The sequence below is a fragment of the Callospermophilus lateralis genome, chromosome 7 (assembly GCF_048772815.1).
Source record: "Callospermophilus lateralis isolate mCalLat2 chromosome 7, mCalLat2.hap1, whole genome shotgun sequence".
Taxonomy (NCBI): Eukaryota; Metazoa; Chordata; class Mammalia; order Rodentia; family Sciuridae; genus Callospermophilus; species Callospermophilus lateralis.
This window is the reverse complement of record NC_135311.1, coordinates 108,898,021-108,916,269: the sequence shown is the minus strand read 5'-3', so window position 1 is coordinate 108,916,269 and position 18,249 is coordinate 108,898,021. Positions and strand designations below refer to the sequence as shown.

Below are 18,249 nucleotides of genomic sequence, written 5' to 3'. Positions count from 1 at the left end.
TTGTCCCTGAACTCAATAAGAGATCCTGTCTGCCCTATCCACAGGGAGCAGGCGCTGAAAATCCACTCCAGTGAATGAATGAATGAATGAATGAATGAATGAATGAATGTCGTCTGTCTTGGGACCCATGAAGTGAACATCTCCTGAGAGGACCGACCCCCAACTAGTGCTCAAATCAACAGACTTCACCTTTCCCATCAGGGCATGGGGTATAGGGTGGCTTCCTCTGGCTGAACTGATTCTCACTCCTCACCTAAAGTCACCCATTTCCCATCTCCAGATCTTTGTTACACCTGTTTCCTCTTTGGAATACCTTCTTTTGCTCCTTTCTTCCTTCCAACCAAATCCAAATCCTTCCAGACCTGATCTGCTCTGCCTACTCCTCTACCTGGATTCTCTCTTGGAGACAGATAAGTATCTCACATCAGTGTTCAATTATGCTGTGATCCAGGTCCAGGAACAAGTCCCCTGGCTCTGTTTGGGATGGGAAGGAAGATTGGAGGTCTTCCATGCCAGGAGGGCCAAGGCAGACAGCTGGGCTGCAGAAGTCACTCTGGAGGAAAGTGGGAGATAAACAGGTACAAGTAGGGGAGAGCTGGAGGCCATAGATGGGCACATACCATGGCACAGATGTCCCAGTGGGCTCCTCTTAGGTCTGGACCTGCTTAATCAATGGCATGGAAACCCCAGATCCTTAGGGATTTGAGGGCTGGGGGTGTAGTTCAATGGTAGAGAGCTTGCCAAGTATATGTTGAGGCCTTGTATTCAATCCCCAGTACTGGGGAATGAGAGTTCCAGCTTAGAACTGAGGATCCATTCTGTTATTGAGCACCCATTTTTCTCGTGTCTGAAGTTCTCTATATTTTTGTGTCTGGGCCTTATTGTACTCCAAGTCCCCAATAAGAAACACCTATGGAGGGAATTCAAATCTACTCCTTTATTTAGTATCCTAACCAATACCTTTTATTGAGCATGATTGTGCACAGAGATCAGGGGATTGGATGATGATGTTTATCCAGTTACTGACTTCAGGTGCTGACAGGTCAGCAAGGGGAAAACACATCCACAGATAACACAGGTCATCCAGAAGTGAGAATATGGTTGAGCACTGATGGCTGAATTCTTGGTAAGAATGGGGATGTCTAAAGGAAAGATGCAGAACACCCTAACTGGGCATTTTTTTTGGAGGGGTACTGGAGATTAAACTTAGGGGCACTTGACCACTGAGCCATACCCTCAGCCCTATTTTATATTTTATTTAGAGACAGGGTCTCACTGAAATTGCTTAGTGCCTTGCTTTTGCTGAGGCTGGCTTTGAACTCTCAATCCTCCTGCCTCAGCCTATTGAGCCACTGAGATTACAGGCATGCACCGCCATGTGGGGCATACTGGGCATTTTGAGCTCTCAATATGAGTTTAATAAAGGAACTATTGATAGAGTTGTGGAGTGGGAGAACCATGAGGATATATAACACCAAAGGATTAGCAAAGGTGGTGGGTAGCTGTCAGCCCTAAGCTGAAGGTGCACAGGGCAGGTAAGACTAGGATGTATGGGTGGGGGGCCATTGACAGGCATTGGGGCCTACAGGGGAAGAGCATGATCAGTCCACAGCAATCAAATGGAGAAGGACTGGGGAAAAATAAGGGACCTCACTTCCCTCCCCCACTCCCTCCCATCTCTGGCCAGGTTCCTCATTAGTGGAATTTCACCAGAAGCCAAGGACAAGGGAACTTGTTGCTACAGCCAATAGGGGTCAGTTTCCTGGGCACAGGACTGGATGGAGGGTGGAGATCTGGAGAGTCAACATGGGGTCAGGGCTGACTTCACAGAGGAAATGACTTAGAAACTCCTTGTGCTTTCCTTATCATTCAGTTCTAAATATTTCACAAATTTCATTGTAATTTCCTCTCTCTAACTCTTGGATGATTTAGAAGTGTGTTTTTAGTTTCTCACCCTATGAGAGGTTTATGTTTTTCTTGTTGACTTCTCCTTATATTGCATTGTGGTCAGAGATCATGGTCTGTGAGATCCTTTGGAATTTGATGTGACTTCCTTTGTGGCTTCGTACATGGTAATTTTCTGTGCCTCTGAGTTGGGTTTTATAGGATGGGCAGGAATTTGGTGAAGAGTGAAAAGCATAGAATCTCACACTGTGGGAAATAGGTGACCCATTTAGAAGGAACTTCAGAAGTTTCAAATTCATCTGCACAGTTCTGGGTGTGTGTGGGAAGGGAGGCAGGTAGGAGTGGGGTCAGAGATAGCCCAGATCCTTCAAACACCTACCCACTTTCTGTTGCTCTCAGTTTAGGCTAAAGAGACTGTGTGTTCTCCCAGGAGGACTGTTGGAGCTGAGAAGGCCCAGATCTTGGAGATACTGGCTTTATCATGTATTCACTGTGTGATCTTGGGTTAGTCTTGCCTTCTCTGAGGCGTGTACTGCGCACCCACACAAGAGAGGCACTCTTCCCTGCTACTGTGTCCTGAGTGTAAATGGCTTCAGAAGGCTCAAATGAGGCCCATCTTAGCAGCTTGATAGGAGCCAATGAGGACCTAGGAGAGTATATACTCTCTTCCACTGCAGAATCTTGGCACATACCTCCCTGCCAGTGGCTCCAAGTGACAGCATGGTGGTATCCAAGGGTCATGAGATCTGGACTCCTGTCCTGAGTCTCCCACTGCTCTATTTTTTTCTGAGAAAGCCCCTGTCCCTCATTGGCCCTCAATTTCCACATCTGCGCCACAAAAACATCTTCCAGCCTAATTAGGTTTATCAAAACCTAAAAAGCTTCTGGCCCCTTGCCCATCTGGACCTGCACCCAGTGACTCCTTGGATACAGGGTGGTCTCTCCTGGAGACTCCATGGGCCCTCCCATGCCAGGAAAGGTTCTCCATCCCCATCCCCTTCCCAGAATGAGCTACTATACCTCCAGTGTACCTCACCAGGTACATCGCATCTACTATAACTTTTTAGGTCTGCCCTCTCCTCACTTGCATTTAAGAGTTTCTATTTCAGCTTCTGCCCTTTCCTGCCCAGGGGGAAGGATCTTCCATCTTGGATCTCCTATCCTGGCCCTTTGAGGAGACAGCATGGCAGTAAGAGAAACTGAAGTGAGACTCCCTTTGGTGTGAAGAAGACAAGGTTCAAGGGAATATGGTGGGGGAAGACAGGGTTGACAAAGATGTACATTAAAATTCAGTGTTACCTTAGACAAAGCACTTGTTCTCTGAGCCTATTTCCTCTTCTCTAAAACAGAGATAACATCTGCTCCATAGAAGGGATGGGGTATGATAGCCCTTGTAAACAGCAGAAGGCAGTGGCTGGTCTGTTTCAGGGATGCTGCCTTCAGGCACCCAGCAGGTGTTTTTGTAGAGTAGGAACTGAGTTTATTCTAGGCTCCTGGAGGCAGAGACCCAGACAACATGAAGAGACACTGGCAGGTCAGAATTGTCCAACCATGCAGCCTAGATGCTTGTGCTCTTTCTCGGGAGGGAAGTGTGCAAGCAACCCTGTGACAAGGTGTTCAGGGACTCAGTCCTTCTGATGTGTAGGAGGGCCCCCTTGCCTCCAAGAACTGCTTCAAGATTCTCTGGACTCTCCCAGCATCTTATCCATCATTTGAATTGAAGGCATTGCCCCCAGCTGTCCAGGTTTAAGGTCCTCCATCTTCAGAAGGAGACTTTTGGAGGTTGTGTCAGAAGCCCAGTTTGTGTAAAAGTAGCTTAAGGCAATTTCATATTCCCCCAGACCTGACCTTCAATATGGTCCTGGTAGATGATTAGTCCCTCCAACTACTTGGTTTGTTCCCAGTAGAGGGTGACCCCAAGAGTGGAGGTGATAGTTGGGGAGTGGATTTCACCAGTGTCCCAGACTTAGCCTTCCATAGAACCTACCACAAAGGCTGTACAGAAAGTTCTGTCCCACCCTACCTTCTTCTCTGCTGTTGTGGTTTCTCATTCAGCCTTTGGGGCTACCTGCCTAGAACTCTAGTTCAAAGCCCTTCTACATGATGCTTCTTCAGATTTCCCCAGACCCTGTGGCATTTTCTTCCTCCAAGTATGTTCACTAACACTTGTTTCTGAGTCACCAGTGGAGATGGGGGTGATTTTATAGTCCCCAGAGGGCTAGGGTGATATCTTTTGGTATTAAGAGTAGGAAATTAGTGTAGTTTTAATGTTTTAGAGAGAGAGAGCATTGTCATTCATTTGACAGGTGTTTTCTGAGGGCCTGTTAGGTGTTAGGCACTGTATCTGGGCCAGGTTATGTGGATGATGATAGAGGCCTCAGTCTTCGAAGGTGCTTCCCCTGGTCCAGGTGTCTCTCTTCCTAGCTCAGAAGACTGAGGCTGCAAAAGATACTTAGTGAGTGACAGAGCAGGGAGGAGGTGAGTTTTAAAGGGGAAGGGTTCTTAGATATCACTTAAACTCTTTGAAGTACATGGGGAAACCGAGGCACAGGGAGAAACACGGATTGGCCCAGTGCTAAATCATAAAATAAAACAATTCACAGAACCTTCTATATACCTATGATGAGATATATATTATCATTTCTTCCTCTCAGTAACCCTGGGAAGAACAGGAGGAGGTTGTTTTTTGAGAGCTTTAAAGTAGTACCTTCAGGGATGGAGGGGCAGGAAAGAGAGACAGTTCCACCAAGTGGGGAGCCAGGATTGAACATATTAGTCTGAGATCCCAAACCCTGCCTTGCAGTGCTCTCTGGGTCCTCTCCAGGCTTCAGTTTGGGAGATTGAGAAGTTGTGTCTGCTGCCTACAGACAGTCCTGCAGGCAAGGGTGGGGCTGACTTCCTGATGGAGAAGCACGCTGTGCCCCAAGGAGTCTGGATTCCACACAACTACAACCCGTGACTCCCGGCAGCTGTCATCCAGCTTGTCATAGGGCTGTATTTGGGGCCTTTTCAAGAAGTGATTGGAGGAGCTCTGCTTTGCCCAATGCTGAGTGGACTAATGCTGTGCTCTTCTCTTCTGGGAGTGACTCCAACTGCCTGGAACCAGCCCTCCTCAGGGGGGAGCCAGTGACACAGAAAGTTCTCAGTGCTTTGCAGATGCATTCCTTGGTTAAGCCCATGGAGATTTTGTTTCCCCCTTTCTATTGCAGACCCTTAAAAATGGGGTTGTATTTATTTTATCTCCTTCCATGGAACTCCATAGCAACAATTGACAGTTGTAAGAACCTTCTGGCTTAGAGTGCTTTCCCTAACTCTGGTCCTTTTTTGAGTCCTTCCACAACTTGGGGAGGTGAATATTGACTCCAAAAGGTGAAATGATTTGGCTAAGAGGCACAATCCACAATGACAGAGCTGGGACTCAAACCCAGGCCTCTTACCTCCATTCAACAGGGCTCGCCCTTCTGCTCCCACCACCTGAATGCTTAGTTAGCAAATAAACCATTTAAAGAACTATCTCCAGTGAGTTAGAGAAAGCAGAACAAACCAGTTTGGGGAAGGGAGATAGACATACTTTTCTAAAGATGTTCTGAGAGTGTAGATAATGAAGGTGTTTGTGTCTGGATCCATGTTAAAGCAATTAATAGCATTAAGTACATGCACCGTCCTCTGTAACCTTGACACCATCAAGATTTCCAGCCTCTTTTGATACCCTTGCAAATGCTGGGGCAGGTCATATTCCATACATTCTATAGATGGCAACCAAGGGAGAAAGTCATTTTGTGTGAGCCATGGGTAGAAAAAGAGAGAGATAGGAAGGGTACCAAGTATAGAGAGGAGAAATGGGTTCAAGAAACTGAAGGCTACCTGAGAGTTGCTTGCCTCCCGGGAAGAAGGCCTGAGGTAGACCACCACTGAGCTTCCCTGACCTTGAGAGCATTCCCCTCTCCACAGGGGTGCCCAGAGGACACACTGCAGGCTGCTGGCTTTGCGTCAACTGAGAAAGGCAAAAAAATTCCAGCCAATCAATCCCAGCTTCAATGGGGTGTAAGTCTCCCAAAGAGACTGTAGCTGAGTTCCCATCAATCCCTTCACTCCCTCCACTGCTGCCTGCCTAACTCCATATATCATCTCTCTCTGCTCACTCACAACAGGAGAGAACAACTGCACAGAGGATGAATGGAAAGCTGCAGCCTGCACAGGCAATACACAGTTCTCTGGACAGCCATGGGGCAGGCCCAGATAAGCCAGGGCTACAGCAAATCCAGCATTTGGCTTCAGGGGTTGTGAAAGTCTCATGTCTTGAAATCAAACAAGGAAAATATCTGGATAATGAGAGTCTGGAAAGGCCTCTGTTTTCCTCTTTTCCCCCCTTTGAGTTCTTCACCTAAGACTTACTGGGAACACATAATTCATCCCAGAAATCTTCCCTAGAGGCTGAAATTTATTCCTTGGTGTTTTTTTTTTTTAATTATTATTATTATTATTTTTTTCCCTAAACATTTCCCAGTTGGGTTTCTTGGGACCAAAGTCCAAAGAAAATTTTGAAACCAAGAGAAAGAATGCTGCTATCAACACACTGTGTAACCTTGGGGACACCTCTTCACCTGGTTTGGGGGCTTTTTCCATAGCTGTAAAAGAAATATAGAATCACTAACTTATTGGAGGGATTCCCCAAAAAGACTTAACTTCAAAATTACCTGGAGTGTTAGAAAGGAAAGAAGGAAAGAAAGAAAGGAAAGAAAATTAGTTTCCCAGGACCCACTCCTATTCAATGGAATCCGTATCTTGGTGGCAAGGCCTAAGAATCAACAGCTTCAACAAGTTCCTCGGGTGTTTCTGATGTCCAACCAGGCAGGAAGATGTCAATTAGATGAATTTGGTCTCTTTAACCTGTAAACAGTTATGTCTAATGAGCTGATGGGGAAATAAACAAATAGAGACTTGTAACCAGAAGTAACTTCATCTCAGATAAGCCATCCACAAACAATGACACAGGCTTGCGCCTTGGCTCAGAATTCTGGGTGTTATTTGGCTCCTGACCCAGATGTCAACCTCTAAGCTCTGGGCTGCCACCTGCCTACTTTTTATTTCCTCACTCCCGAATTGCTCTTGCTTGTGTGTGGGTGCTGGGCCCAGCCAGCTGGTGATTAGACTGATAAATAGTGCTTAATCCAACCTGTATGATCTGGCCTGGGCTAACCCAGCCTTCTCTTCCTTTTTCCTACCCATCAACTTCTGAATCCAGCCTTGAGACTCCCAAATTCCCAATGCCTGCCCTCTAGTCTGGTATGATGATTGCTGCTTAAGCTTTTTGAAATTCCTAGAAAAGAATTTCTAAAAATGGCAATATGATGCAAGACAAACAGCAGAACAGAAATGTGTTCCAAAAGTAGAGAACTATATTAGAAGCAGATTTATGTCCCAGAAGCAGAGATGTATACCTTAAAAAGGTCAAGTACTTAATCTAACAGCTACCATTTTGCACTTTTATTATGTATGAAGCATGGTGCTAGGCACTCTACATGTATATTGTTTTATCCTTTCTTAACTTTTATTTAAGATGAGAACACAAAGGCTCAGAGTGATTAACTTGTCCAAGGTTGGACAGCCAAGAGGCTGTCTGCCAAGAGGCAGAGAAAGGATTCTAATTGAGATCTGACTCAACATCTATGAAGCTGTCTCCTAATCTGTAAAATGGTAGTAATAGTATCCTTATGGTATTGTTGCAAAGATAAGAAACTTAGTGGAAGCAAACATATTAGTCTGCTGAGAGTCAGAAAGCAAGTAAGACTCAGCAAAACATTTCTTTGCTGCTTCTCTCTGCTGCAAAATCAGTGTCAAAATGTAAGATGTCTTTGTGCTTCCCTCTTGACCAGAGACAAGGTCAAAATGAGGGAATGAATGTGGGTTGAACAAACGAGAATTCAAGGTAGAGAATCATGACATTACAAATGTATGATTAATAATAGAAATGATCTGGGATCACATTGGACAAGTAAGACCCAGTAGTAATGGCAAGGAATTTTGGGGGGGAGGAGGATAAGTGAAGAGCTTGAGGGAACAATACTTACCTATGATTACTGTCATGACAGATGCAGAAGACCAAGGAAAAGTGAGAATCATATACGTTGGCAGGGACATAGGTTTGGAGGAACAAAATCAAGATTCTAGGCAAGATGTGATTCGAATACTGGACTGAAACCAACTAGATTGAAATAGGCCTAAGTGCTGAGACCCAAAAGTCAAAAGTTCCAGGCAGGAAAAACCATATTTGATATAAGACAACTGAGGGTGGGAATAGGGATCAGTGTGGGGAAAGGGTGGGTGGCCAATGAGATGGCCTCAGTGAGTGGCAATGTGGGAAAGTGACTTTGTGGTACGCCATGCCAACTCTCATGGGAATGCCACCCTGAATCATCTCTGGTCATCCCACAAGGCCATCTCAGACTCAACTAAGGCCCCAACTGTGAGGCAGACACTGGTGAGCTAGAGTATGTTCAGAGCTAGAGTGAAGGGCTGGGGTTTTGGGTTATATAAGGAAATAGAAGATTGTTAAATCTGCTTAGAAGACTTCAAGGCAATTAGAGATCTGTCTTCACATATCACGCATAAGCATTGCTAAGGGAAGAGGGGAGACTTTCTGAGAGGCTGCAGTTGTGGGGAGGAGAGGCTAGACTTCAGCTGGAGTGGGAAAGAACTTATCACCATTCAGAGCTGTTTCACCATGGCACAGGTCAGTTAGCAGAGTAGAAAGCTCTTGGTCCATGGAAGTTTTCAGACTGTTGCTCAGTGGCTTGGGTATGCTATAGAGAGGGTTGGGTGGTGTTGGGAGGTTAGACTATACTGGGATTTTTTTCAGTCTTTTCTTGGAAATTGTTTCTTTTTTTTTTTTTTAAATGTGGGGGAGAATTTTTAATATTTATTTTTTAGTTTTCGGCGGACACAACATCTTTGTTTGTATGTGGTGCTGAGGATTGAACCCGGGCTGCATGCATGCCAGGCGAGTTGCTACCACTTGAGCCACATCCCCAGCCCGGAAATTGTTTCTTCAAATGACAGCTCATTAGAAACCCAGAAAATAAAACACTAATTCTCTGGTTAAGCTGTTGGTTAAGGACCACACTCTCAGGGTCCCCCCTCTCAGGAACTTTTGGAATTTCCTGAAGCAGTTTGAAAACCAGTAACTGGACAGTCTATAAGTTCCCTTTTAATGTTGAGTCTTGGTAAGTCAAGACAAGAACTCGAATATGCCAGACTGCTATTTTAAAATAACTATCTTGCTCAAAAAGTTCAATCTTTCAGTCTTTTTGCTTACAAACTCTGAACCTGACTGCTTCCTCTGATAGCCCTTTGTCTTTGTTTTCTATATGTAGCTTCTATAGTAAGAGCAAGAAAAAAATGGCCACTGACTGGGACTAAAACATAATCACAATGTATTTTGCAGGGTTGGATCTTATTGTACAAGGGATGCTTGTATACTCAGGTGACTTGAGTTTTGGAACTCAAGAGGAATTCATTCAGGATCCATAGGATATCTTATCTCTGTATGCAAGATTTCATGCTGAAAACTGGGAATATAATGTCCAGTAAGAAACGACCCTTATCTCCTAGGGGTTACCAGTGTAGTGGGGAAGACAGACTTGTAAAGTCTCAGCAAAAAATCCTGCAGAAGTACAGAGAGCATGTTAGTCAAGTCAGGGTAGTGTAGGGGGAGTAGGGCTTGGGGACAAATTCTGACAGAGATGCTTTAGTGGAACATTGGAAGACAATTAAGAATTAACTTGAGGGCTGGGGCTGTGGTTCAGTGGTGGAGCGCTTGCTTAGCATGTGTGAGGCACTGGGTTTGCATATAAATAAATGAATAAAATGAAGGTCCATCAACAACTTAAAAAAATATTAAAAGAATTAACTTGGGGCTGGGGTTGTGGCTCAATGTACAGAGGTTGCCTAGCATGTGCAAGGACCTGGGTTTGATCCTTAGCACCACATACAAATAAATAAAATAAAGGTATTGGGTCCAACTCTAACTAAAAAATAATTTTTTTTTAAAAAAAAAGAATTAACTTGATGAGAGGGGAATGAGTATTTGAAGCAGGCAACAATATTTTAGAAAATTAGAATGGAGGTAGAAAAAATACAGTGTGATCAGGGAACTGCCAGTCATCTAGAGTGGCTGAAGCTAAAGAGTGGCTGGGGCCCCAGAAAGAGATGAGCTTGGAGAAGTCATCAGGAAGCGGATCCAGAAGCTCCTGTGAGCTGATCCAAAGGGACTTTGTCCTGAATGCTCTGGAGAGACTGGGAGAACTCAAGTGCTTTTTAAAAAATTTTTGGAACCAATTTTTCCTTATAGACATTTCAGTTCCTGAGACCTGAAGAGCTCAGAAGTAGTCCTGTTCAAATGGACAAGAGATATGAGCCTGCTCAGTGGACATTACAAATGGTACCATTAGGCTCGGAGCATGGGCAATCATTTCTATTCTGCGCTTGGTTCCTGATGCAGGCAGAAACCTTCAAGTCATCTCATCCCTTTCTGTGTCCACAGTCTCTTCTTCAGCAGAACAGGGATAAAAATGGTGCCACTAAGCTGCCACAGAAGAAACGATAAGTCCAAAGTGCTCCATGAGCATAAAACGCAGAACACCAGAAAAAACCTCCCTAGTTAGAACATGATGTCTTTCCAAGTAAAGTCTGGAGGAATCAGAAAAAAATGTATTGCATGGACTTTGCTCTTTCATTATCAGCAGAAAAATTGGCAGACATTCTCAGGACTGATTCCACTGCCACCTATGTCTTCTTAAATCTTGAGTTTGCTACTGGAGCAGGGGTTAGAGGTCCCTGGGAGGTCTCCCTCTTCTGAGCTGGAGCTTAAGAAGGGCAAGAGGGTAGGAGGAGAGTGGCAGTATATGTCACCATCCAGCAGGTTCCTATCAACCTCATAGGTTAGTAATAGGATTGAGAAAATCCAGGTAAAGAGCTTAGCACATGATAAGTCCCCAGAAAATGTTAGTGGCTATCGTTAACCTGTATATATTTCGAGACCAGCTCTGAGCTCACAGAACCTTCCATCTTTTGCATAAAACACCTATCGTTTGAGACTTTATTCCCTGTTAAGCTACAAGAACTTCCTGGGCAGGCAAGCTCTGTATCCTCTACAGACCCAGTAGGGCTCTGTAATCCTCCTTGTCTCTCTTCTGTGACAGCAGTGGTCAGTTTGCCTTGTATCACAATTACTCACACCAGTGTCTTGCCTGAATTGTGGGCGGGACTCCTCAAGGCAGGGACAAACCTTTAAAACAAGCATGCTTAATTAACCTAACCCTTGCTCCAAAGCCTTAGTACCTGCTGTTCTTTTTACCTGGCACTCTCTCCTGATCATTAAGTTACTGCCTCCACCCACAGTCTTTCACGTTATTTTATTTTCATTAGCACTGCCAGTATTTGAAATAATCTTATTGGTTTACTTGTCTTTTCCACAAGAAAATAAGCTACATGAGAACAGCAGCCTTATGTATCCTGTTCATTTCTATATTCTCTAGTTTTCTAAATAGTGCTTAGCATAAAATAGGTGCTCAATAAATACGAATAACTGCCCAATCAAAGTTATGTAAAATGACTGGACCACATGCACATCAGAGCACTAATCTCCAGGATATATAAAGAACTCAAAAAACTTAACAAAAAACCAAACAACCCAATCAATCAATGGGCTAAGGAACTGAACAGACATTTCTCAGAAGAAAATATATAATCAATCAACAAATATATGAAAAAAGTTCAATATCTCTAATAATTAGTAAAATGCAAATCAAAACTATTCTAAGATTTTATCTCATGCCAGTCAGAATGGCAGTCATCAAGAATATAAACAACAATAAGTATTGGCGAGGATGTGGGGGAAAAAGGTATTCTTATACATTGCTGGTGGGACTGCAAATTGATGCAACCACTATAGAAAGCAGTATGGAGATTCTTTGGAAAACTTGGAATGGAACCACCATTTGACCCAGCTATCCCACTCCTCAGTCTATACCTAAAGGACTTAAAAATCAGCATACTATAGTAACACAGCCACATCAATGTTTAGATAAGCTCAATTCACAATAGCTAAACTATGGAAGCAACTGAGATGCCCTTCAATAGATAAATGGATAAAGAAACTGTATATATACACAATGGAATATTACTCAGCATTAAAAAAGAATATAATTATGGCATTTGCAGGTAAATGGATGGAGCTGGAGAATATCATGCTAAACAAAGTAAGCCAACCCCAAAAAACCAAAGGGGTTTTTTGATAGTATTCTGATATTCTGATAGTAGATGCTGATCCATAATTGGCGGGGGGCATGGGAAAAATGGAGGAACTTTGATTGGGCAAAGGGGAGGAGGGGAGGGGTGCAAGAAAGATGGTGGAATGTGATGAACATTATTACCCTAGGTACATGTATGATGGCACATATTGTGTACAGAGAAATGAAAAGTGTGCTGCAATTATGTACAATGAAACAAAATGCATTCTATTGTCATATATACCTAATTAAAATAAATAAATAAATAAATTTTAAAAATGACTGGAGGAGTGGGCATTAATACATCTTCTTCCAGACTGAACCAAAGGTCAACATTGTGGAGAATGCAAAAAAATCAACGTATGGGATCCAACTTCTAAACTGGAGAACAAGCAAGTACCAATTAGTCTGAGAAATAGGCAAACAATCCTACCAATAACCTAGTTTGAGATAGGCAAACTATGACCAGGTGCTAGATGTGTGGCATAGAATCAGAGGCAAGAGAGAAACAGATGGCTGAAAAAGAGCTTGAGAACAGGGATCACACCTTCCTCATCCTCCTGTGTTTAGCACTTAGCACAATAGCTGTGGAAGAGTTGCTCTGTGAATAACTGTTAAACTGTATTGAGTAGACAGCCCACCAAGGTAATGCTGGGGGACTAGGTAAGATACAAACTTGGTGGTGTATAACTTGGTATCTTGGTTTACAAATATTTCTACTCAACAAATTCTCAATCTTTGTGTGTTAAAGAGATTATCTTGGACTGGGGGATGTGGTTCAGTGGTAGAGAGCTTGCCTACTATGAACAAGGCCCTAGGTTTCTACCCTAGCACCACAAAAATAAAGAAATAAAAGAGAGATTGATTTTCTCTTAAATCCACAGTCTCTAAATAGACACACACACACACACCAACAAAATAACATTTTGGCTAAAATCTATGTCATTTATTTAGTCAAAAGACAACTGATTATCTTCTATGGTCCAGGTCATGTTCTTGGTGCTGGAAACAGAGATAAATCCTGACCCTCAAGGAGCTTACAGTCTAGTGGGGAAAAGACTCAAGAATAAATAAATATAATATAACTAGAATATGCAAAGGGGACCACTATGGAAGACAAAGAGCAGAACAACTTAAATCCTATGGTCAATGTCTATAGGAAAGACAAGACCCAGCTAATGGATATTTTTGTGAAAAATAAATAATGGTTGTCAAATGTGGCTCAGTAATTACTTACATCAGAAGTATCTGGAATATATTATTAAAATGCAGATTACCAGCACCCAACATTCTGATTAAGTAGGTCAGGGGCCTGGGTATCTGTATTTTAAAATACTCTGAGCGAATCCATTTGAGAACCAGTGACATTTGAGAACCAGTCCTTTAACTGGAATGAGGAATGATCTGTACATCTGAAATAATAAGCTGTGTTAGTCTTTAATGAGGAACAGGGGAAAGAAAGGAGGAAGGGGTTGCCATTTATCAAGTTCTATTACAGTCTATATAAGGTAACAATTCTTAGAATAATCCTATGAGGTAGGTATAATAATCCCTATTTTGCAGATGAAAAAATAAGAATTACTGAGTTTAATTTATTCAACATTATAAAGTAAAGAGAAAAGCAAACACAGACATTTGAACCCAGATTCTCTTAAAGTCTGCCAATTTTCTATAACACCATACTGATACTGGGGACAAATTAATTGATTAAATGTTACAATTTTCTTTTAGTTCTTTGTTAGATCTCTCTAGGTAAATAAATATAAAGAATAGCCAGATGGTACTTTATTCACACTCAATACAGTTTATCCATGGATACATCCTTCTTTGTCAAGTTGGGTTTGAGGGCAAAGATGAGAGGAACCATAAAACAAATGGCCATTTCTTCTTTTTTCCATCATCTTCTCACCTCTAGTGGAGGTGTTATGAAAAATGCACTATAACATTGGGTATGGTGTTGCACGCCTGTAATCCAAGTGATTTGGGAAGCTGAGGAAGGAGAATTGCAAGTTTGAGGCCAGCCTGGGTACTCAGTGAGATGCTGTCCAAAAAAAAAAAAAAAAAAAAGTGTGTATATCAGGGAGCTGGGGATGTAGCTCAGTGATATAGTGCCTGGTACTGGGGGGTTGGGGGAATGGGGTAAGGAAGAATATGTACTAACTGGGTCTGTCTAGAGGGAAAGGCAAACAACCACATACCTATGAATGATATCCCACCTGACTTCAAAGATTCTTGGGATACAAAGTATTCAGAATGTTGGAGGGCACTGAAGGAAAATGGCAGGGCTGATACCAGACAAGTTTCTCAAAAGATGAATTGTCAGGACCAAGGGTTGGTCCAGAGTTTGCAAATAGCTCAACATTTTTGTTTTCTGCTGTGGTACTGGGCTTGAACCCAGAGCCCTACACAAGCTGGGCAAGTACTCTACCACTGAGATACATCCCTAGCCCTTTTTATATTTTATATTGAGTCAGGTTCTTACTAAATTGCTCAAGATTAACTCAATATTACCATCCTCCTGCCTCAGCCTCCTGAGTAGCTGGGATTACAGGTGTCTGCTGGAAATGGCTCAATATTTAGAGAAAATGTAGAAAGGTTAGCAACTCCTCTAAGTTAAAATAAACACTCTCTACATACTGACTTAGAAGCACAACAAAATACTCAGCTCGAATAAATAATGGGAAATCCAATCCTTTTTAAAAAGCTTCTGGACAGGTCCATAATGAAAAACACACACACACACACATGCAAGCACACAGCTTAAATGTCTACTCACCATAATTCAGTGTCACCCAGATCTTCCACAGGGGTAGCAGACAATTAGAGCACATTAGATAAAGAAAAGGGAAGGCACGGTACAGGTGATTAACAATAATACAGCAGGTGCCAAGTATTTTGAGCTCAGAAGGATGGAGTGTAACCACCATTCTCTTCTCACTGAGCTTAGAGCCATAACAGTGACACTACAAATCACACATGAGTTTCCAGTGTTGAAGAACAACTTTCTTATTTCTGGAGTTTCAAGAAATTGCAGAGTCCCAAGATGAAGTTTTTTTGGTGTTGAGAGATCAAACTCAGGGCCTCACTCATGCCAGGCAAGTGCTCTAACACTTAGCCATATGCCTAGCTCCAAGATGAGTTTTGAAAAATCAACCCACAGCACTGATACCATGGACAGACGGCACACAGCTTAGATTTCACTATTTTGTATAACAGACTGTGAGCCAGATTTTATTATTGCTACAATTTCTCACAATCTGGGAACATGTGTGTCTAACCATTTTTTCATGTAATATTTAGTTGTTAAAAAAAATCATGCAAATCTGGAATGATCTCCTCCTTAAAAAAGTGTTTTATTTACACTGCACTGATTCACCCCTTTCAAATGCATAGCTTCTAATAGGAAGAGTTAGAGGCATAGGTACCACAAATTGTGGTTTAACAATGTACAGGCACTATATCTGTTTATCCAGTTGTACCTGAAATCTGCCGATACCCCAAACCAGCTACACTAAAGCAAACTCTGGGGGGGGGGGGAGGTGCATCTAGATGGGAATATATAATAACATATATTAGAGCCTAACAGGATATTTGGGTTGTGCTTTTGGCCAGCTGACTGGCACATGGGAAAAGTATATAAAGCCCATATCTAACTACAGATCTTCCAGTTTATCATCATGGCACAAGTTCACAAAGATGCATAACTGGGAAAAATGAGCAACTGCACTGTTATACTATGTAAAATCAAGTCAACCATTCTGCAGCTTCCTGGCTGTCTCTTTTTATGACCAGAAATACTTAAAAAGGAAACCTCAAGTGTGCTGAGGTAATTATCAGAACATTTGGGTACCTCTGTTCCTGAATATCAAGTATTAGGGCTCATCTCCACAATCCCGTTTTGCAATAAACACATAGAGCAACTCAAGATAGACTCCTCATTAGATGCTGAACTCTTAAGTTCAAGGGGGTGGGTGGGCTCTAGATTATCCAGGGCTGAGCTGCTCTATGAAGGGTCAAACTTTACAATTCTAAGTCTTATCCTGGTTCTGGGTACATTTCAGTTCTGCTCCAAGTCCACTTTGCTCCAATTCAGCGATGACAGACATATATTTGAATTCATTTGGTCTGAGGTTAAAGGTCTCCACTAAACCATAGGTCTCTTTCCGATCAGTGCCATAGAAGAGCTGGACTTGGTTGGCGATGCACTGTGCCTCAGCAACATTCTGAAAGGTAAAAAGAATTATAAGGTCTTTCCTTGTACAGGGCCACAAAACTCTGAGTCTGAGTTCTGTGGTGGTTGGGAGCTCCTAGGAATCACTGCTTCCGAAAGCTCTAACTCTGATTTCCCAAGCCTTGGTTAGGTGTTCCTACTCCATAAAACCAAATCGTCCTGTTTATTACTATAAAAGTATTTATCACACTGTATTATATTTGTCCTTTTCCCCGCTCTTTCTGTCTTGACTAATACAAATTTCTCAAAGATATAGACCAGGACTTGTTTTAGATTTCTGCACACAGTGACATCTGGTGAATGTTTGCTGAATAAACTAATGCATATGTTCACAATTTCCTTCTACATTCAATTTCTAAATAACTGTTAAATATATCTACAAGGGAAAAAAAGAGCAAGGGTTACCCAGGTCTGAGAACTACTTTGTAAGTACTAAGTTCTTGACTAACCAGACTTACCACCTCAGTGTGAAAAATAATGCGAAAGCTAGTTGTGATAGTTTCAAATAAAATGTGTCCACAAACTGTAATATACTTCTCCCTCTGGTGGAGCATTTCATTAAGGGAGGGTGCACTCAGTGACTTGCTGCTAACAAACAAACTAAGATGAAATGATATGGAAGGATTATTGCTATTAAGACATAAGAGATTATAGCTCTGTCTTGGTTCACTCACCCTTGGGAAAGCCAGCTATTATACCATAAAGACATTCAAGTAGCCCTATGGAGAACCCAATGTGGTAAGGAACAAGGTTTTTACCAACAGCCATGTGAGTGGGGCCAGAAGTGAATCAGTCCTTAAGTTCAATCTGCCTTTGATGCCTACAGTCTTAGCCAACATCCTAACAGCAACCTCATGAGACTTTGAGCCAGAATTACCCTGCTAAGCTGCTCCTGAGTTCCTGCCCTAAAGAACTATGAGGCAATAAAGGTTTGCTGTTTTAAGCCACTAAGTTTTGAAGTAATTTGTTATGTAGCCATTTAAAACCAATCTACCAGCAAAACCCCAGAAAGAGAAAAGGCTATCTTCTCTAAAGGCAGAGCAGGGACATAGTCAGCACGGGACTGTGGGGCTGTGGGGCAAGGGCCACACCCTCAAAACCTCACAAAAGAATTACCTCAAATGATTCTTTTATTTCTACACATTCTGCAGTTCTAGTTTACCAGAGGCACTTATTTATCATCATGATGTTCATACGGCCAAAATCAAACCTCAAAAGATACTGGAAAATTCCCATAAAAACTGACTGTTCAAAGTGTGATGTGTCTAGCTACTGAATGATGAAGATGAGTTTATAGGGCTGGGGATGTGGTTCAAGCGGTAGCGCGCTCGCCTGGCATGCGTGCGGCCCGGGTTCGATCCTCAGCACCACATACAGACAAAGATGTTGTGTCCACCAAATACTAAAAAATAAATATTAAAATTCTCTCTCCCTCTCTCTCCTCTCTCTCACTCTTTCTTTAAAAAAAAAAAAAAAAAAAAAAAAAAAAAAAAAAAAAAAGATGAGTTTATAAATACTGTAGGCTGTGCTTCACCTCTATTCCCTCCCTGGGACTTTTAGGTAATTTCTCATTAGGCATTAATCTCTGAGACTGGATCTTCAATCAAAATCCTTTTCCCAAAAACCTAGCTGTGTAAAATTAATAGAATTTTAAAGTTGGAAGGAGCCTCAGAGATCATCCAGTTCTCATTTAATAGGCCAGGAAACCAAAGTAGATGGGGTTCAGGGACAAGGCCAAGGTCATGTAGTTGGCCAATGGCAGACTTGAATAATACCCAAGGGTGAGTGATCCAAGACAGAGCTATAATCTCTTATGTCTTAATA

General features: G+C 42.4%; 1 protein-coding gene across 2 annotated transcripts in view; it reads right to left on the bottom strand.

The window, feature by feature from the left end:
- Positions 1-13,118: 13,118 nt before the first annotated feature.
- Atpaf1 (ATP synthase mitochondrial F1 complex assembly factor 1) overlaps positions 13,119-18,249 on the bottom strand; it is a 35,479-nt gene continuing 30,348 nt past the window's right edge. Inside the window, exons 9-10 of one of the 2 annotated variants that reach the window (XR_013091804.2) lie at positions 14,971-16,417; positions 13,119-14,235 (exon numbers count right to left, since the gene is read on the bottom strand). Coding sequence is in view for 1 of the 2 variants with exons in the window: in XM_076860469.2 (XP_076716584.2) it covers positions 16,223-16,417 (195 nt within the window). In the remaining variant the exon portion in view is untranslated. Of the gene's footprint in view, positions 16,418-18,249 lie in introns of both variants that reach the window. The other variant, XM_076860469.2, reaches the window with a different exon arrangement.